The 21,025-nt window shown below is 39.1% G+C and overlaps 3 protein-coding genes, 1 long non-coding RNA gene and 1 other non-coding gene across 6 annotated transcripts; 3 read left to right on the forward strand and 2 right to left on the reverse strand.

Moving 5' to 3' along the window:
* Positions 1-1,250: 1,250 nt before the first annotated feature.
* TRNAE-UUC lies at positions 1,251-1,325 on the forward strand. Its single transcript has one exon. It is a non-coding gene; the product is annotated as a tRNA-Glu (tRNA).
* Positions 1,313-3,896, forward strand: LOC117628166 (F-box/FBD/LRR-repeat protein At1g13570-like). 2 transcript variants are annotated; one of them, XM_034360560.1, is made up of 6 exons: positions 1,313-1,536; positions 1,636-1,748; positions 1,959-2,029; positions 2,152-2,982; positions 3,092-3,247; positions 3,399-3,896. In XM_034360560.1, exons 4-6 carry the CDS (start codon positions 2,152-2,154, stop codon positions 3,675-3,677), a joined length of 1,266 nt encoding a protein of 421 aa, XP_034216451.1. In that variant the 5' UTR covers positions 1,313-1,536; positions 1,636-1,748; positions 1,959-2,029; the 3' UTR covers positions 3,678-3,896. The 2 variants fall into 2 exon arrangements, with proteins under 2 accessions (XP_034216451.1, XP_034216444.1); XM_034360553.1 differs by lacking the exon at positions 1,959-2,029 and having other exon boundaries at positions 1,380-1,536.
* Positions 3,897-4,679: 783 nt separating this feature from the next.
* LOC117628156 (protein DETOXIFICATION 33) lies at positions 4,680-8,636 on the forward strand. The gene is made up of 9 exons (XM_034360543.1): positions 4,680-5,518; positions 5,609-5,804; positions 6,616-6,961; positions 7,057-7,143; positions 7,258-7,314; positions 7,457-7,695; positions 7,782-7,900; positions 8,019-8,105; positions 8,225-8,636. Exons 1-9 carry the CDS (start codon positions 5,264-5,266, stop codon positions 8,282-8,284), a joined length of 1,446 nt encoding a protein of 481 aa, XP_034216434.1. The 5' UTR covers positions 4,680-5,263; the 3' UTR covers positions 8,285-8,636.
* A 4,794-nt stretch (positions 8,637-13,430) lies between these two features.
* LOC117620961 lies at positions 13,431-17,023 on the reverse strand. Its single transcript, XR_004584878.1, has 2 exons — positions 14,785-17,023; positions 13,431-13,705 (listed from the first exon to the last, which is right to left on the reverse strand). It is a non-coding gene; the product is annotated as an uncharacterized LOC117620961 (long non-coding RNA).
* A 1,296-nt stretch (positions 17,024-18,319) lies between these two features.
* Positions 18,320-18,835, reverse strand: LOC117618041. Its single transcript, XM_034347670.1, has one exon. It carries the CDS (start codon positions 18,776-18,778, stop codon positions 18,320-18,322), a length of 459 nt encoding a protein of 152 aa, XP_034203561.1. The 5' UTR covers positions 18,779-18,835.
* Between the last annotated feature and the right edge of the window lie 2,190 nt (positions 18,836-21,025).

Here is a 21,025-nt window from a genome sequence, read left to right on the forward strand (position 1 = left end):
TTTAACACATTATTTCTTATTTGTCCACAAGTTAGGTTAGGATGTGGAAAATGCAGACAAGTTAAAATAACACTTGAAAAGGACCTTTCATGATCGATCGATCCCCTCGTAAGTTCTCATGCGTCATAATAAAGATAACGTGAAGTCATGCATGGAAATTTCAATGGGATCAGCTTGATAGAATCTGTACGTTGTGGCTCTCGACGTAGAGCTCAAGCCCACGAGACGAGACCATCTGATTTCGGAAGTACCTTGCCGGCCTGGGTTTTAGCTTGTTCAAAAATGAGCAAGGGCAAACGCAAAGGACAAGTAGAAGCTTGCAAGTTATTGATGCCATATTTCCTTGTCAATTTGAACACAAATTCACACATCTGCATAATATAATGAAAGTAAGTGAACCAAGTTTTGACAAACATGATACCAATCCCCCCGACCAATGTTTACCAGAAATAATGTATCCAAGTTCATTTAGAATTTTGTTTCATCACGATATATTTAGTACTATATATGCGTATGGAGGTCTCTTTGTTCAACATATATAGTAAGCATATTAAAACTAAAAACAAATAAACAAATAAAATGTTGCGATTAGAAAGTTAATTGCTATTGTTTTTCAAACTCAAATTTGAAATATGAATGTACGTGGTGGTTATTCAAAAATATATTTAAAAAAATGTTTTCTAATACACCAATTTTGAAAATTGAATCATTATCTGACCAAGAAACTAGAAGCAACTCTAAGTAAGGTAAAAACTCCTACATTGAAATATTACAAGAAGGGAGGACTCTCCCTCACCTATATAAGGAGACCACTCTCCACTTAGAAAGGGATCTCTAGGCTGGGCTTCATCTTTAGTCATGAGCTTCTACTTTCTTCTCTTTATATCTGGGGCCAACCCCATGTACAAATATAAATAAACATTATTATAATAATGATAATATAATTCTCCGTTGACTCATTCTTTAAGGGTGAATCAAGTATATATTGTCTTCTATATGTTTATCACTTACCCAAATATTAACACACATTCTGAAGGTCCTCACCTTCACCTATCATCAATCATACCTCATCGCTAAGTTGAGCCCAAAAGTGCTGAAACTTTTTGAGCATCAACAAACTGTGAGTCTCTGAGAATTATAAAACTTTGGAAAAATATTTAATTTGTGGACAAAGCCAAATGTTGAAAGTTGTGGATTTCTCGCGGGGAAAACACTGGTTATATAATTTTAAATATGTGAAAGAACAAAAATCCATTGTCGTCTAGTCCGGTTTAGGATACCTGGCTTTCACCCAGGCGACCCGGGTTCAAATCCCGGCAATGGAAATAAAGCTTATCTATTTTTGCATTTTTGTTTTTAACAAAGTGCCTAAGCTTTTGATTTCACCGGGTTCGTCTGGTCTATATCAGCACTCTGTAAGCCGAGCTTTTTCCTTCAAATCTACTGAAGACCCATTTAGAATTTTCGATTTGCAAGATTTCTTTTATTCCACAAAGCCCCTCGTCTGATCCCGCACTCTCACTTCCTAAATAATTTGTATGTGATAATATGTTTTTTTTTTTCTCCTTTTTTTTTGGGTTCAACTTCTTGCTTATCGAATTTGATTCTTAAAATGTCTGAAATTCTTAATTTTAGTTTGGTGGATCCGCTGCCAGACAACATGATCCGCTAACTGGTACTTGTCTTGGGAATCAAAACTTGCCTGGCTTACTATCTCCATATTTTAGGGACAAATCGAAGGCGATATGGTAAGCCGCCGTTTGTTTTTATTTTGTGTAATTTTAATAATTTCATTCGATTGGGTATATATTATGGGTGCTTTGCTTGTGAGTCCTTAATTCTCTTTCTTTGTTAATCTACCCTGTGCCCTAACTTAAAGCTGGTAAATTTATTTGTTGTTGGGTATGGAAAGTATAAATTTCTCCCCTGTTAATCTTCCTTTCTGGTTGGCATTTCAGTGGTCAGAACAGGATGAAACATGCTTCTTTTGTATATATGACCATATCAAATCTGGCTGTTGGTTGTGAGAGTAAGAATATGAACTTTGTTATCTCTGTCTCAAGCACTCCAGTTGCAGTCTAAATGATCTAGAAACTACCGGTCTTTGTATTAAACTAATGATTATTTTTTTCAATTCCTTGAATATCTTAGATGCAAAGACAACCACTGAAGTCCCCTTGCAAACCGCAGATGGAGTTGGATAGGATTAGCAACTTACCGTGTCATGTAGCAGAACAAATTCTGTCGTGTTTGCCGATTAGGGAGGCAGTGAGGACAAGTGTTTTGTCAAGCAAGTGGAGGTACAAATGGGCTATGGTTGCGCATCTTGTGTTCGATAATCACTGTCTCTCGGCTCAAAACCGAACAACCTTTGTCAACATTGTTGATCATGTACTCTTACTTCACATTGGCCCCATACACAAGTTCAAGCTTTCAAATCGAGATTTTCTAGCCACTAGTGATATTGATCGATGGATTCTTCATCTATCAAGAAGCTCTATCAAAGAGTTCATACTTGAAATTTGGAAAGGGAATCGCTACAAGATGCACTCATCTGTATTTTCTTGCCAAGATATGACTCATTTGGAGTTATTTAATTGTTTGTTAAGACCTCCGCCAACATTCAAAGGCTTCAGCAGATTGAAGAGCCTTGATCTTCAGCATGTTACCTTGGCCCAAGACGTCTTTGATAATATGGTTGTTCGCTGTCCTCTGCTTGAGAAATTGACTGTGATGAACTTTGACGGTTTCACCCTTCTCAACATTGATGCACCAAATCTCCAATTCTTTGACGTTGGAGGTGTTTTTGAAGATGTTAATTTTAAGAATACCTTAAATCTTGCTGTAGTCTCCATTGGTTTGTACGAGCATGTTTGCAACTACCAAAGACGAGGGCCTCCTGGCAGTTCTAGCCATTTGCTCAAGTTTTTTGCTCACCTGCCTCGTATTCAAAGACTGGAAATTCAGAGTTACTTTTTAAAGGTAATTGAGGGTTGTGTAGTTTTACTTTCATTTAGTGAGCATTCACTTGGCCATGAGAATTTGAGTATATTGATTGAGTTCGCTTTTTTCTATATCCTTTCATCTCCAGTATTTGGCTATTGGTACCTTGCCAGCAAAGCTGCCTAAACCATGTCTAGTTCTGAATTATCTTTCTATTCGCATAAGCTTCACTGATTCAGATGAGATCTTAACTGCTGTGTGCCTTTTGAGAAGCTCCCCTGCTCTACAAGAATTAGAAATTTTGGTGAGTTTTATTCTACTGATGCATGCAGTATGTTTCTGTTCAGTTAAAAATTTCAAACCAACTGGTCCAACTATACTCTAGAAAATTGGTTCAGGGAGCTGTTTTATTATAAATTCCAGAATATAATACCATAGACGTTGTCCTTATGCAGGTCCGGCCAGAGGATACAACTTGTGCAGGAACGGTTAACTTTCAGTTAGATGACAACTGGAATGGTCCAATTGCCCGACTCCGCCGTGTGAAAATAAACGGCATCGCTGGTACCAAACCCGAACTAGAATTCATCAGACTTCTACTTTTAGGTTCACCTGCGCTTGAGAAGATGACTGTTAAGCCCGCTTCTGTCAACTGTGGTTGGGAGATTGTAAAGAAGTTGCTTCAGTATAGGCGCGCCTCAGTACATGCAGAGATAATCTACTTGGACCCATGACATGACTCATTAATGAGTTTTGGCAGCTATGAGGACTTTCCTGCTGAAAGGAATGTTGGTTTTGTATAAAGTATTAATGATGTATGTTTATTTTTCTGAACAATGTCTCATGTTGGCAGTGCCCCTGCATTTGTGGAATCTGGTATCCGTAAGCTCTGAGATCTGGATTAACTTGGCATGAATATTGTATAAAGCATGCGATTAGAGCACTTCCATCCATTTGTCATGGCAAAAGGTAGAGAGAGGTAAGGGCTACTATTCATGTGAATAGTTGCAGTCCTTGCAAAAGGCTTGTGGTATTTCAACCCGTTGCTATGACAACTACTATTCACATGAGATATGAGGATAGAAATTTATATAGAGTTTTATTGTGAGAAGTAAAAAATATGACTAAGTATTTATTTTAAAAAAAAATCTGAAATTGTTAGTATTTTTTAAAATCTTTTTTAGATTTGATTTTTTTGATTGTTGACGTCATCACTAACGTTAACATAATGTCAAAAAAACCCAAATCAGAGCAAAGACTGATTTTGCCTAAGAGCCAATTCAGACTTGTGGAGCCCACTAACAGCTCCGGCAGCATTTGTCCGCAAGAAGCCCTTTTCGGGCCTAGGTGCCCCCATGCCTGGGGCCGCTGGAAGTGCTCACAGGAGATGATATTTTGTAACTGTGAAGCAGCTAATTTACATCTACCAGCCAACCAGCTTCCTTCTACGCCGCCGGTTGTATTCGTGTACCATGTACTACTATTACATGTTCTTTCATATCACATCAAAATATTTGTTGATTCCATATATATAGAGAGTTTCGGGACATGGTGTTCGCTGAAGAGAGGCTCAACCTACCCTTCTACACTTATAGTCAAACTTGAGCCAATAATTTAGTTAGCCACCGAATTTCTTGAGGGATATTCATTGCATGAAAAGTATAAATATTTTATTGGGTATTTACAGTTTAGGAAGTCCGGTCTTGCTTGCACTGAAGAAATCTGAAGGTGGTACAGGCACAGAAAGCATGTATAACTCATGTGAATAAGGCCTGAAAGTAATTCATATCACGCAAAAAGCATGTGAACAGTAGGATTTATTTGTTTATTTATTGAATGGTTCTAAACTTATAATAAAACGGACATGTGCGAGGGAGGGGGGGAACTCTGAACTCTATCTCTAATCCATTGGGCGGTGCCCACGTTATATTCAGAGCTGTGAGTCTGATTGGATTTCGAGACCCACAACCACAGAATTGGTGAGACGTGTGTAAAATCTGACGGCTCTAGGGCCTGTGTGGAGTGTGTCCTAGCTCGTCTGGACGTCGTATATAAGTTATAACTACCAGTCAAACTATTATCACGCATACCTTACCAACCTGCAAAATGGTAAGACAAAACGGACACGGCTCACTCGCCGAGTCACTGTGTCCGTAGCTAGCCAGTCCACCCACAACAACCAAGAACCCCCTACAATCTCACGTTCTATTCCAAATTCTAAGTGGGTCGGGGGTTGATATAACACACACACACGAAAACAAACCAATAAACCATCTTTGGCTTTCTTCAGACTCTGCTCTGCAGCACACAAGACAGAGTCATGGACAATAATACCCCGCTCCTCGCTTCGAACCACAGCGGCCATGAACAAGAAGAGAAAGTCGGCATTGTTAAGGAGTTCGGGATCGAGTCCAAGAAGCTATGGAAGATTGCGGGCCCGGCTATCTTCACCGCCATATGCCAGTACTCCTTGGGTGCTCTCACTCAGGTCTTTTCCGGGTTCGTCGGGGATGTCGAGCTAGCCGCCGTCTCCGTCGAGAACTCCGTCATCGCCGGCCTGGCTTTCGGTGTCATGGTAATTAATTTTCATATAGGAAATTGTTTTAGCATTAATAATATCTGTAAATATTGGGAGCTAATTATTGGTTAATTAATAACTTGGCAGCTGGGAATGGGGAGTGCACTGGAGACGCTGTGTGGGCAAGCATACGGTGCGGGGCAGATCAGGATGTTGGGGATATACATGCAGAGATCGTGGATCATTTTGCTGGTAACAGCTTGTGTTTTGGTGCCGGTCTATGTTTGGTCGCCTCCCATTCTTGAGCTGGTTGGAGAGACCGATCAGATCTCAGAGGCCGCCGGTTCGTTTTTTTTTAAATTCCCCTTTTCTTTCCTGTTTAATATATATATTAAGTAAGATTATATGCGAAATTAGTAAAATTCTTAAGGTAAACTTTGGAAAAGTCCAAATGAGAGAGAAATTTTTTAAAATAAGTCAAAATGAACAAAATTATCCTTATTTATTTTTGGATTTTCTAAGAAATATTTTAAATTTGCATGTATTTGGTTTGAAAATTGAGAGAATTTTCTGTCTTTTTAAAATTTTTTTGGTTTTTTTCAAAAGTGAAATTTTTTTTTATGGATAAAACTTAAATTTACTAAATTGTTATCACATTGACGTCACGTGCAAGAAATTTAAGTTTGGTTTTTGTACGTATCCATTAAAGAAGGCTAATTAATAATTAATAGAAGCTGGCCAACACATGGCAATTCCTTATTAAAACAATCCCACTGAAAAACAAAGAAATCTTTTTTTATTTAAAGACTTGGATTTGTGGTATTAATTAATTAATCATATCATTCACAAGTTTGGCCAAATCTTTCTTTCCTTCTTTCTTTAATCAAAAGATTATTACTTTCTTTGTTTCTAGAATTGTTCATTAATTTGCTGAAAATGGGCTTGTCTCAAGGCCATCGACGCCTATAAGTCTTCCCAGCCCCAAAGCCAACTTGTTTGCCCAAAAATGGAAGTCACTTTTTCTCTGCCTTTTAAAATTTTCTCCTTGTCGGAAGATTGCCCTGTAGTTTTTTTCTTCTCTGTTTTCGTAACTTCCCATTTGTGAGTTGGTACTTCTGTAAAGTTTGACAAGTATTGGGGTCTTTATGGTGCAGGAAAGTTTGCTTTGTGGATGCTTCCACAATTGTTTGCCTACGCACTCAATTTTCCCATACAAAAGTTTTTGCAAGCACAGAGGAAGGTCTTTGTCATGGCCTGGATATCAGCTGTAGTGCTAGTATTACATGCAGTATTCAGCTGGTTGTTGATATTGAAGCTTGGGTGGGGCTTAATTGGGGCAGCAGTCACACTCAACACATCATGGTGGCTAATTGTTATTGCCCAATTGTTGTACATCTTCATCACCAAGTCAGATGGTGCTTGGAGTGGATTCTCTTGGCTTGCATTTGCAGACTTATTTGGCTTTGTTAAGCTCTCTTTAGCTTCTGCTGTCATGTTATGGTATTTTTCTTCTCCTTTAAGTCCTATGGTCTATGTGAAGTATAATATTTTGGTACCATATGCTGATTAAAGGTTGCTTGCTGTGCAAAATGCAGCTTGGAATTCTGGTACTTGATGGTGCTAGTGGTTATAACAGGCCGTTTGAAGAACCCTTTGATCCCAGTTGATGCCATCTCTATTTGGTAATGTGCTTTAGTTATCTAGAAAGTTTGATAGAAAATAGTGATTTCATGGGTTTTTTCACAGAACCATGAACTTTTAGTGTTTTGACCTTACCCTCACAATTATTTATGCAGCATGAACATAAATGGATGGGATGCAATGATTGCGATTGGGTTTAATGCTGCAATAAGGTATAATTATGCTCCCTTCATCTTCTTTTTTTTCCTTGTTTATTTCTTCCATCCCAATTTGTTCTGTTTTTAAACTTTTTATAAAAATAACATTCCGTGTTTCATGAAAAACTAATTTACCTTGTGATGTATGTTGCAACAGTGTGAGAGTATCAAATGAACTTGGAGCTGGAAATGCCAAGATAGCGAAATTTGCTGTGGTAGTGGTTTCCGTCACTTCAGTGGCTATAGGAGTGGTTTGCTTGGCTGTAGTTTTGACAACAAGAGATTATTTCCCGTACCTTTTCACCAACAGTGAAGCCGTTGCTAAGGAAACTACTCAACTTGCACTCTTGCTTGGAGTCACAGTCCTTCTCAACAGCCTTCAACCAGTCTTATCTGGTAAATACTAAACACAAACACACAATATATGTAAAAGTAAATTTTCTTGTTCTTAACTGTTTATTGTCTTTAAATTGTTTCTGCAGGTGTCGCTGTTGGAGCAGGATGGCAAGCTCTTGTTGCATACATCAACATTGGATGTTACTATATCGTCGGATTGCCAGCTGGAATACTTCTTGGATTCACATTTGGTTTTGGAGTGGAGGTGATACAAAGTTCCTTCCTCTCTTTCTTTGTCACTTGGAAACGATATCTTATATGGGCTAATTAATTGTGTTTAGTTTCCCTCCAAATTCAATTTTTTGAACTTGTGTGTTCTGTAGGGTATTTGGTCAGGGATGATTGGTGGCATTGCCTTGCAAACCCTAATCTTGATCGTGGTCGTTTCCTTAACTAACTGGAACAAAGAAGTCAGTATTTCTTACTCAACTCTCTCTTTCCCTCTCCATCCATATCCACTCTTATCCTCAAATCACGTTCTTTTGCTTAAAACAGATAAATTTTTATTTATGTTTTATGAAATGTGCAGGCTGATGAAGCAGAGAGCCGTGTCCAGAAGTGGGGAGGAGGAGTAGCTGCACAGGATTAAATCAAAGACTAAACATAAAAATTGAAGAGTGCCACAGCAGCCACACAGGCTGTTCTTGTCTTTGTTGCTTTTGCAGGCAACCATTGCCAATGCTGTGCAATGCATCATTGTGCTAAATCAAGATTTTGATGCTGAAACTTAAATTGATTGGTAAGAACTTGAGTGAGCAACGGTGACACACATCGCTTCTTTTGTTGTAAAAAAATTTCCATGCTAAAATGGTGCAGCATCGGCAGTGTAGTCAATTTTCAATTTTTCACGTGACACAAATATAGCTGTACCGCTTTGGACCTGTAGTACAATTCAGGCATTTCTTGTCTTTGTTAATTTTTAGGGGAGTTTTGTTTTTGTACTTTTATTTGTTTAGCAATAAAAACTATCGCTTGTCCTAAAAAAAAAAAAAAAAATACTTAAAACTAGTCAAACAATATGGGTAGTGTTATAAACTTGGAGGAAATTGAAGAGAGATAATTAGGAGAATTGAAGAGAATCAAAACTGATCTCTTCTTCTTCAGATTGCATTCGTTTATATAATTAGAATGTGGGCCCCTTTCCAACATGTGGGCTCCACACCCAATAATTTACAACACTCCCCCTTGGAGACCACAAATGATATGGAATATGTCTCGTTAAAAACCTTGCCAGTAAAACCCAGTGGGACAAAAACTGGTCGAAGGAAAAAAGAGTACATAACCATGCGTAACATAAAATTCTGTGTATATTGACATGCGTGCGACACTGCCTCGTTAAAACCTTGCCAGAAAAACCCAGTGGGATAAAAACCTGGACGAAGGAAAAAGAGTACAGTGTGGAAAGGTCTTTATTGATGGCACGCTCCCCCTGATGCTTGATAGAATATCTTGAAGCCATACTGTTGGTCATCTGTCTGAATGTCATAGTGGACACTGCTTCTGTGAGTCAATCTTGAGCGACACTGCCTCGTTAAAACCTTATCAGGAAAAACCCAGTGGGATAAAAACCTGATGAAGGAAAAAGAGTACAGTGTTTAAAAGTCTTTATGAATACCATGCTCCCCCTAATGAATATCTCCCCCTGAAAACTTCATGACTAGCTGTTTCCAGTAAGCGACCATAGAGATTTTCAGAGTCCGCATATCTAATAACACTTGGGCTATTTATAATTTCACTCAAAAAAAATATGCCCGTATATGGTGTTATGCTTAGATAGCATCAAATATGCCTCACATCATCCAAAATGATGGAGTTGAGCTCTATCTGGAAAATACGATGTCCGGTCCAATATACTTCCGGAAAATCCTTCAAGTGTCCAACGAATAATCCGCATAAAAATGCTTCAATACTTTCTTAGTATAAGCAATAATCTCGTTGGCATAATGCTCGATCTTTCAGTCGAGACAAATATTTCTGGAACTCTTGAGAAGCTTTAATGTGTTTGCAAACATATTAATGTACTCACTGAGGCAATTTATGCATATTAGTATTGAGTACAGATTTTGTGCTTCAGGCACATGTCATTCAGGGACTTGCTTCATGCAATTTCAATCCTTTCAAGGATTTTGTTTAAAGGGATTAAACTTTATGACACATTATATAGCTTTAACCCAGCTATTTATACATCTTTAGGGAATCACTTCGGGTGATATGCTCTGTGCATTTAATAACCCTTAAAGATAACATGTTGGTCTCCGTAAATGTGCAATAAAGGGGGGGCACAATTGAATTTGTAGATATGGGGAAAACCCAACATTCCTTGTTTCTGCCAGAAACATTGTGTCATACAAAGTAGGTATATTCCCTTTTATTCCGAACACCCAAGTATAACTTTCAGTATTAACAAATTTTGGGGTTCGTACTGTGGGTTTGTTCTTTCACGTTCATTCTCATCTATAATGGAATTGCCTCATTCCATTTTGGCCAATGATATTGTCGACATTTAATAATTGAACGTGGTTCCAATCAACACAGCCCATTGATGATTTGAGTAGCTACTCCAAAATCAAAATTTGTCATTCATCAATTCATGATCCCACCATTCTCATGTGCATGCGCATGCATCAATTATAAGCATTTCTTTGCTTTTGGGTACCCAAGCCACTGCAGGGGGCTTTTATTATGTGAGAATGTGGATTATAACCTCCAATGGAGCGTTATGTTATAGTAGGGCGTGGATAATCTCCATTTAGGGAGTTGGAACATTTAGAACCATATATCTGTCATGCTGCAGGCATGCCACAGATTAATATATACATGTCAATTAATTTCTGGGACTTTAACCCATACAATTTGCAACGCATTAGGCGTGCACAATATCAATATTGACATGTCAAGGGATTGTCCTTTCGGGACTTCAATCCACATCATTTGCTACGCAACAGGCGTGCATCATATTGATCACTGCTATACCCATATTTTGTTCTTATGGGACTTTAATTTGTGCAGTGTATTATCAATGTATCCAACTTGCAATTTGTAAAATTTGCATTAATAATTCATGGATACATACAAGCCATTCTTTTGGAACAGACTTATCTCCCCATTTGGTTACCTTTCAAGATAAAATATCAAATAAGTATATAAGCATAAAATAACACAAGTATTGCTTACATCCTTAGGTGGGAGAAACTTTTCTCAAGTATCATTCAAGCTTGTATCGGCCCAGTAAATGTAGTGCTTGATGATCTAGTTATATCCTGCAAGAGCAAAATCACAATTCTTTTCTCTGTCAAAAACAAATAACTCTCAGAGTTAGGATCACTTCATGGATTCTTTCTTCAGATGTTCATTCTAAAGAAATAAAATCTCTTATGAACAGAGAGCTGCAAAAGAGAAAAAATGCAAAAAAAAAAAAAAAGTGATATTGATTGCAAGATAAGGTAAGCAATCAGGGAAGGAAGCTTGGTGGGAGCAGACAACAAGCTCTCAATTCTCCTAGTCTAGAAGGACCTCAGGAGATTAGAGCATAAGGCCGCCTTCACAGTTCCCTGATCTTGCAGAAACATGATCAGGGATAGTCTTGCTTCCTGAATGGATGATCAGAGATAGTCTTGCTTCTCAGGCATATTAAGTGCTTAATGATAAGAAAAACAAGTAGATATAGCATCATTTAGGTATGGGAAAACTGGATGTCTTCTGCAAAGAAAATTTCGTTAGTAACACATTTATACACAAATACAATGAATAGATAGAACCGGTGAATTTCAAATTAACCATAGGAAAATTGCGAGATTCTCGGGATACTTTTGAAAAAGTAGCTCCGTGAAATCCGTAAAGCAAGATCGGCTTTGAAAATAATACTTGAAAACGCCGAAAGTGCCGACAGGCATTATTAGAGGCCACGTGAAGTTTTGGACTCTGGGAAAGAAAAAGATAATATGGGGATTCGAGAAGATATTGGAATCCTGAAAAGTTGCCACATTTTCGTCTATAGATATTGCCTTTGCAAAACTTGATTGGAGCAACTGCGTTTCAACTCAACTTCCTTCATTTTCTGAAACTTTAGTTTTTGTAAGACTTTCTTCGAAACCTTCTTAAAATGGCTTCCTCTTCTTCCTGCCCAAATAATTTCAATTTAAATGATGCTCCCACAACAACCAGTGACGCCAAAGTTTGGCGTCCATCCTTTGTATCCCAAAATCGTCATCTCACAGTTAATGATTCTGTGATGATGAATGATGCTACTGCTGTCACAGTAGCTAGGAATTTCATTATTCCAATGGATGAAATGTTGTTGACAGGGAGGTCTGAGGAAGAGGCTATTGAGGACTCAATGGCTTTTAGCATTCAGAGTGCTGCTTCTGTTTCTAACATGGCTGATCGTTTGCGTGCTAGAGCAAACGAGGTTCAAAAGCTAACAACTGAAAATTCATCTCTTCAAAGAATGCTTCATGAGTCTCAACAGGAGGTTGAGAAACTTAAAGGAGAGAATAATTCCTTGTTGAAACTGGTGAGTTCGTACTCTGCTGATACACTGAGAAGCTAGACATGCTGCAGGTCTCAAATGAAAGAATTTTGGGAGACCATGAGAGGCTCATGGCTAAGCTTAAGAGGCGCCGTCCTCTTCCTTCAGAGGCTTCCAGAACATAATGTAATTTTATAGATTTTACAGGGCCTGCACCTTCATTGCAGGTGGAAAAAATCTATCTGTTGTATGCCCTTTCCTGTTATAATAATAACTGCGCACATTCTTAAACTTGCACATGTGGTTTTTACGTCTTTTCAAAATGACGGTTTGGAACCTTGTGCCTTATAGGTTCAAATAACCACATCGACTCTCCCAAATTTCATATTTCAACGCATGTGAGCCCGGAACTTTTGGCCTGGGCTAAACACAAACTCAGAATTTATTTGCCCTTTTCAAATGGACATGAATTGAGTAAAACGATAATATCGCAATATAGTAGTGAAGAGCATTAACTACTATATACCCACAACTTCAAGTTCAGGATCTCTCATATATTTGGATCCATGGGCTTCCGGCCCAGATATAACAAAATATGTGGGGAGCCTCAATTCATTATTTGAGGTTTATATTGATATTATCCATTTCGCGGTGTATTCTTAACAACCGGAATTCACAAAATATATTTCTTCCTTGAGGTGTCGATTATAACAGAATCGAACTTTATTAAATTCATCATTCTCTTATGCCAAAGAAATATGTGGTGTACCACAATTTGCAATAATACCTCAAGGGTTGTCCATTTAACTGTTGGAACTTCAGGTTCTCAACACTGTTAGATTTTGAACTTCATGCCAAAATCACATATTCTCATGGTATGGATATACAATCCCTTTAGATTTTGAACTTCGGGCCAAAATCACATATTCTCATGGTATGGATATTCAATCCCTTTAGATTTTGAACTTCGGGCCAAAATCACATATTCTCATGGTATGAATATTTTTACAATTTTCTGTACATATTTCGGACTTCAAGTCCTTACATAAATGTCCATATTTTGAGGAACTTCTGGCATCTCATTTAATTGCTCATCCATGAGTTTAAGGAACTGCAGGTTCCCTTTTGTATATAGTGACGGTTTATGACACGACCCGACCCAATTTCCACTTTGGAATTCGAGCCAAGCCCTGTGCGTGTCCGACACCTGGCAAATGTCGGGCACAATGACCTCTTTACCCTTCCTGCTAATAAATACGGTTAAAACTTTCCTTAGACTCTTGCCGAAATTTCGTCAGAGTCTCCCCTGTAATTTGACTACACCCAAATTTTTCCACCTGTCAAACAAACTGATAAATCCACACCAACTGCCAGAATAGGGTAACTAAATATTCACCAGTTTTGGTTATCTAATCCAACCAGATATCAGAGCAGTTACTAATTAATTACAAGACTTTAAGTAATTTACAATAAATCCTACATCTCGGAAGTAGCGTGGGAGCTGGAGAGGGCCTGGTGGTGGATTCCTGTGCACTCGACTGCCTGGGGGGCGCAAAACATTTGAAAGTGTGAGTGGACCAAAATAAAGTTCTGGAAAACAGTATATGAACATAATAACCCCCACTGTAAAAATATAATAATCATAAAAACTGAATCTGTAAACTGTACTTGAGTTATGATAAGTCCAAAGCATTTAGGTAAACATATATATACAGTTATATATATTTACTCAGATGTAAAAGCTGCTCAATATTAAGAAACTCAAGTAAAATCACTGAAATCAATATTTGCATAATTGCACTGAAATTCCTCTAAAATTACCAACTGGGTGTACCCCTGTTAATTCCGTCAATTCCTGGTATCCGTCAATTCCTCTGTTAATCCGTCAATTCCCCTGGCAGGTCTCGGCGACACATAGTGTATCCGAGCCGCAAACTGGCAGGATTCAGGAGACCGTAGTCAGCCTGATCCGCAATCCTGGCAGGTATCAGGAGACCGTAGTCAGCATGATCCGCAATCCTGGCACTCACGGTCCGGGCGTCCCCAAAACTCATGAGGCAAATGTCAAGTGCACTGACTGAACTGTAAGTAAACTGGATGTCTGTAGACATCATCATATCCGAAGGCAACATAAACCGAAGGCAACATAAACCGAAGGCAACCTGGATGTCCGTAGACATCGTTTTATTTGACGGCAACCTGTTTCTGTAACTGGGTACCCACAGTGGTTTAAGAAAATATAACTGCTGAGAAAATGTAATATAAAAATATAATAATATTTCTGAAAGATCTGAGGAATAACTGAATCTGTAATCAATCTATAACTGTGCTGCCCTTTTTATCTGATAGAAAACTCAAACTCTGCTTTCTATAATTCATGGTGGTCTAAAAAATAATTATCTGATAATTCTCTGAAATCTGATAATTTAACTGTAGTCGTAATGCTACTGCTATTTGTTATTTAAAGCTCAAGGTCTGCTGCTAATATAACCTCAATAATGTATATAACTCAAAGTATCTAGCAGTATAAAACATGCTCAAGACTTGCAAGAATACTTATTCAAGATCAAATAATGCAATTCATTTGCATAAAATCATTTATAAAAGAAAGGTCCACTCACAGATGGTCCGAGCTAGCTGGACCTCTTGACGGTCCCTCCTGTGTTTCAGTTTAGCCTCTGGTGCTTTATGTACTTCTTTGATAACGGCATCCATCCTAACAAATGTGTCATCATCATGCTCATATTCGTTTGCCAAAGATTTACTCCACCCATGTAGCTGCCAATGTTGAGCACGATTAGACCCTCTGAATCCTTTGGAATATCTATGTCTTTCCCATCAACTTCAAGCCAAACTTGCCAAGGAAGGTCAGCACAAGTTCGGTCCATTACATCTCTGGCACCTTCTTTAGTGTATTGTAATTTATTCACAAACTGACTACTCAACTTCTCAGGATTTATTTCCCAAGTCACATGAAATTCATATGCAAGCTACATATTGTCCTTGAGAAAACCAGGTTTTCCACTCAGAGCAACAATGACTTTTCTCATTATATGTATGTGTTAATTAACAGTCATGGCTGATACATGAAACGGAGGAGCCCGTTTGCCCATTTTGACTACTGCTACAAGTGCTTGCACCGTGACTACTTTGTTGAACCTCCACCTTGGTCTTGCTAACCTTAACAAGTGCAAAGCGTAACCGGGATTTACACTTGATCGACCAACACTGCACTGTGTCATCAGATGTCTTCAATGAATTTACTTTGGCAATTGAGAGAGTGTGACTGTTTGTCCCATTTTGGCTACTGGTTCTTGCACTAAGTCCACTTTGATCAACCTCCATTGTTGTGGTGCTAATTTTAATAAGTACAAAGCCAAGCTTGTTGGAGTCATCTCGGAATGACCATAGTTGCAGTGTATCACTGGTCTTCAATTTGTTTGCCTTGGCAATTTCTCTCCAACCTGAAACCAGATTGTACACAACACTACCTCCCATGGTCCATTTCTTGAGGCGTAAAGTGTACTCCTTTAGAGATGGATCCAACACTTTAACAGGTGTACCAAAAGAGTTGACAGAGCCCCCAATATCTCTCCCAATCCAAACCCCATATTTAAAACCATTGCTTGCTCCACAGACCCTTTGATTGGAGACATAATCCGGACTACCCTATACACATTACTTATGGGACAAAACCCAAATCCATACTTACCAGGAGAAGTTCTGCAAAGATGTACAGTTGGTTGCTGACTTCAGAAAGCAACTCGTGGCAGAGGAAGCCATTACAGGAACCCACAATGTGTATACCCCTACTTCTCTGGACATTCGGCTTTACACTGAAAAGCTTCAACACAACATTGTTCGAAGCCCTGTCGCGGTCGATGAAGAAGTGTCCAGTGTCCTTGGATGTGGGTGTGCGGAAACCAGAGACCAAAAAGGGAAACGGGCATTCGTGAAAGTTCTGCAAACCAACAACGCCAACACTTGCACACACAAAAAGACCACAGCTTCTGCTTTAGCTCGTTCTTGTCTTGCAGAGATTTTTCCTTTCTTTTAGCATCTTCATAAGCTGCATAAATTCTTATTTTTCTTTCTTCTATTTGAGATCTGACTTGTTAATATCTGAAAGTTCAATCTGGTTATGGCTTTAAGGGTGCAGCAGATCATCCTTCAAATCCTCAGACACCGCCACCAGCCAGCCTAGAGAAGAATAAAAAGACTGCTTTGTTTTCTTGGGTGCTAGCAGACCAAGTTTGTGAAACGTACTCTTTGACCATGCACTCTTTGAGCTGTTGTAGAATTCAGGGGTGAGAGTGCCCTGCTCCCTGTTCTTGGCTTCTACGAGCTCAGCTCCCTTTCTTTCTCGAATTGGCGCGCCAAACTTTCTGCTCGTCAACTGCGTTTTCCAGCAAAGCACGTAGGCGTTCCACCTCATCCATGGCGTAAGCGTCCGAGCAATCAACGAACTCTTCCTCAACCCCAGCCAAGCTACTCAGCACCACCATCGTCTTCCTTCAGATTCATCGTCGTCACCATCATCGCCCACAGAGCCTCCACCACTGCCATAGCTCTCTCTCTCCTCCTCCTCCTCTCTCTCTGCTGCTCCATGCTTTGGTTGTAGTCATGCAAGACAAACACTCGGCCACCAGCCTCTCTGGGATTTAACGGCTTGCTCTGCTTCATCAGCCCGAAGAGTCAGTCCCGGTCCTCAAGATTGTGGGCGTCCAGGAGCTTGAATCTCAGCCGTTGGTAGAGCTTGTATGCGAGGAATATCAAGATGATGATGGATGAGATTCGAAGTGCTAGTTCAGAGGGAGCCATGTTGATCGAATAAAAATTGAGGAGTGGGGAGAGGAGAGAGAAGAGAACTAATTGGAGAGAGAGAGTCCCTGTAAACTCACGGGGGAGAGAAAGACAAAAGCGATAAAATCTGCCCCCCTTTTTTTATTTTTATTTTTTTTATTTTTAATATTTGGAAATTTGGGTTCTTACAGTTTACCCAAAATGTTTAATATTTATACATACGTCACTATTCATGTAAATATTACTATTCATCAAGTCATGAATACATATCTATTCATGTGTGTAGTACATTTGCCAGTACAGTTATTATTCATGTGTACGGCACTTTTAATCAATACGGTACTGTTGCATCATCAAGGAACTCTAGGTCCTTATTTACATGTCAAGGATCAAGGATTTTCAAGTCCGATCTCTTGTTTACATGTATAGTACCGGAGAGACTGCCAGCTCTCATATCAATATCATCATCAAGGATCTTCAAGTCCTGATGTAAATGTATGATAAGGATCAAGGAACTTCTGGTCCTGATCTGTATACTGTAAAAACTCATCATACAGCACAATTAATCCATAAAATAAATTTACTAGTAAATAAATTACTTCTATGGACGTTAATCCCGCACCATACTTTAAATGTGCGGTAAAGTAAATTCATAAATTAAATTGCTGTATGGACGTTAATCCCGCACCATACTTTAAATGTGCGGTAAAGTAAATGTGCTTGTATGGGCACTAATTTTGCTCCATACATTTAAATGACAGTAAAGGCGTGGACGATAAACCCGCACCACCCTTTAAAGTAAATTTACGATAAAGTAAATGTGCTTGTATGGGCACTAATTCTACTCCATACATTTAAATGACAGTAAAGCAGTAAAGGCGTGGACGATAAACCCGCACCACCCTTTAAAGTAAATTTACGATAAAGTAAATGTGCTTATATGGGTAATAAACCTACACCATACAGTAAATAAAATAATTGCGGAATGAATAAAGTAAAGACAATTATTTGTGGATTCATATTAACACCACAATCAAATAATATGATATTATTATAATGATATATCAAATTATTTTATAAGGTATAAGGAGCAGAACCTTTCGGTCATCTGTCTCTGTCTCTTTATCTGTCTGTGTGACCGACTGTTTGCTGGTGCAGTGAAGTCACGAAATGGACAGTGGCAGCAATTAGACAAGACTTGGTGAGAAAATACTCATGCTGATTGGGATTAGGACCCACACCCATTTTGGCAAGTTCAGTTTTGGTGAGAGAATACTCATGCATGACATACTTGGTCTTCTTGGCTTGGGCTCCACGACCTTCGCAGAAAAGGCAAAATCCTCTTATTACCAATCACAGCTTGGGATTGTTCAGCCTTGATCTCACGAACCTTGCCTGTGCTTTTATAAAACCCCTCATCTGTGGTCCTGAAGCAACATGATCAAAGCCACAGCCAGGAGAAGCCGCCGCGGCAGCGGTGCTATGATCAGAAACCGAGACCGTCGGAGTCGGAACCTGCTGCTCAGCACCAAGAAACAGAGCCTCCAATCCTCTCACGAGCACAGCAAGACGCTTCACAACGCCAAGGCTGTCAAGGACCTCCGCATCAAGCCCTTGAGTCTGCCATGCACTCTGCTCTGTTAAGGAGTTGGTAGATGTAGATGTAGTAGTGGAGACCTTGAAGTTTCTGTAAGAGGCAGTGAAAAGAGCTTGTGTCCAGTCAGTCTTCACAAGTCCACCTCTTGTTGCCCAGTCATCAGCAACAACCTCGTCGGGCTTCTTTGAGGATGGGAGTTTGCAGAGGTTCATCATCAGGGAATTCAGCTGATATATTTGAGAGCGAATTCGTGCTGATAACGTGTTATAAACTTGGAGGAAATTGAAGAGAGATAATTAGGAGAATTGAAGAGAATCAAAACTGATCTTTCCTTCTTCAGATTGCATTCGTTTATATAATTAGAATGTGGGCCCCTTTCCAACATGTGGGCTCCACACCCAATAATTTACAACAGGTCGAATATTTTTCAGGTTTTATTTCATTCTCCAAAAGAAGGTATTTATAGTAAAAGGATGTAACCCTAGTAGGGTTAAACTAGGAAACAAGATAAAAACCTAATTACACAATATCTGTACAAAATGGAAAGAAATATAATCCTAATAAACTAGGAAATAAATATCCTAATGAAGTTAGGATCTTGCTAACGCTCTCCCTCAAGTTGGAGCAAAGATGTCACGCATGCCCAACTTGTCAAGCGAGTTGAGAAAGACCGTAGTAGACACAGCTTTCGTAAGAACATCTACCAATTGATACTCGGATGATATAAACGAAAAGAAATAATTTCAGCATCCAACTTTTCTTTAACAAAATGTCGATCAACCTCCACGTGCTTTATACGATCATGTGGCACAGGATTATGCGCAATTGCAATTACAGCTTTATTATCACAATACAAATCCATGGGTTTCTGGGGTCCAAACCCAAGATCTCTCAACAATCTTCTCAACCATAGTAACTCACACACACCTTGAGCCATCCCATGGTACTCGGCCTCGGCACTAGACCTAGACACCATTTTTTGCTTTTTACTCCTCCAAGTAACAAGATTACCACTAACAAATGTGAAATACCCAGACGTAGAACGTCTATCAGTGACTGAACCAGCCCAATCAGCATCCGTATACCCTTCCACATCTGTATGACCATACTTGCAAAATATTAACCCCTTTCCAGGAGTTACTTTCAGATACCTCAAGATGCGCATCACAGCACTCATATGATCTTCACTAGGAGAATGCATAAACTGACTCACTACACTCACTGCATATGCAATATCAGGACGTGTATGAGATAATAAATCAATTTCCCCACAAGTCATTGATAACGCTCTTTATCTGTAGGGACTTGATCAGGATACAACCCCAACTTATGATTCTGTTCACTAGGGGTATCAATTGGTTTACAATCTAACATTCCAGTCTCTGCAAGTAAATCCAAAATATACTTTCTTTGAGACAGAAAGATACCATGTTTAGATCTGGCAACTTCAATCCCAAGAAAGTACTTCAAATCACCCAATGACTTCATCTCAAACTCGGAAGCCATATACTTATGAAGATTTTGCATTTCTGCCTGATCATCTCCAGAATCATATCATCAACATAAATAATTAAAGCTGTCAATTTACCTTTATGACGCTTTAGAAACAAAGTATAGTCTGAGTTACTCTGCACATACCCAAATTTCTTCATAGATGCTGCAAATCTCCCAAACCATGCTCTTGGAGACTGCTTCAATCCATATAAAGACTTCCGCAACTTACACACAACACCCTCCTTAGAGGTTACAGGAATACCAGGAGGGAGATCCATGTAAATCCCCTCATTGAGGTCACTATGTAGAAATGAATTTTTGACATCGAATTGTAATAAGGGCCAGTCGCAGTTAGTAGCCAGGGACAATAGTACACGCACAGTATTGAGCTTTGCCACTGGAGCAAAGGTCTCCAAATAATCCACTCCATAGGTCCTAGTATAACCATTTGCTACCAATCTAGCCTTGTAACGATCAATGGAACCATCAACTTTATGCTTCAAAGTAAACACCCATCTGCATCCAACAGCTTTCTTCCCTCGTGGCAAAGGAACTAAATCCCATGTTTTATTCTTGTTCAAGGCATCCATTTCAACATTCATGGCATCCATCCATTTTGGGTTAGATAAAGCATCTTGCAGCTTAGTTGGCACACATACACTAGATAATTGACACAAATATGATGCATATGACTTAGACAAACGATGAGTTGACACACAATGGCTAATGAGATATTTAGACTTGGCATGTATATCAGGAGAATATTGTACTTTAGATTTCCCACGAGTGGTTCGTGGGGGTAACTGATAAGTTGACACAGATAGATCATTAGAAATTACCTCACTTGATTCACTATCACGAGTAGATTGGGGCACTGGCAGGGCAGAGGAGGGTATTGCATCAAACTCATCCATACAAGAATCACTGTCATTATTTTCAGATACAGGCGACTGGTCACTTGCTTCAGT

This window comes from Prunus dulcis, chromosome 1, assembly GCF_902201215.1.
Source record: "Prunus dulcis chromosome 1, ALMONDv2, whole genome shotgun sequence".
NCBI classification, from domain to species: domain Eukaryota; kingdom Viridiplantae; phylum Streptophyta; class Magnoliopsida; order Rosales; family Rosaceae; genus Prunus; species Prunus dulcis.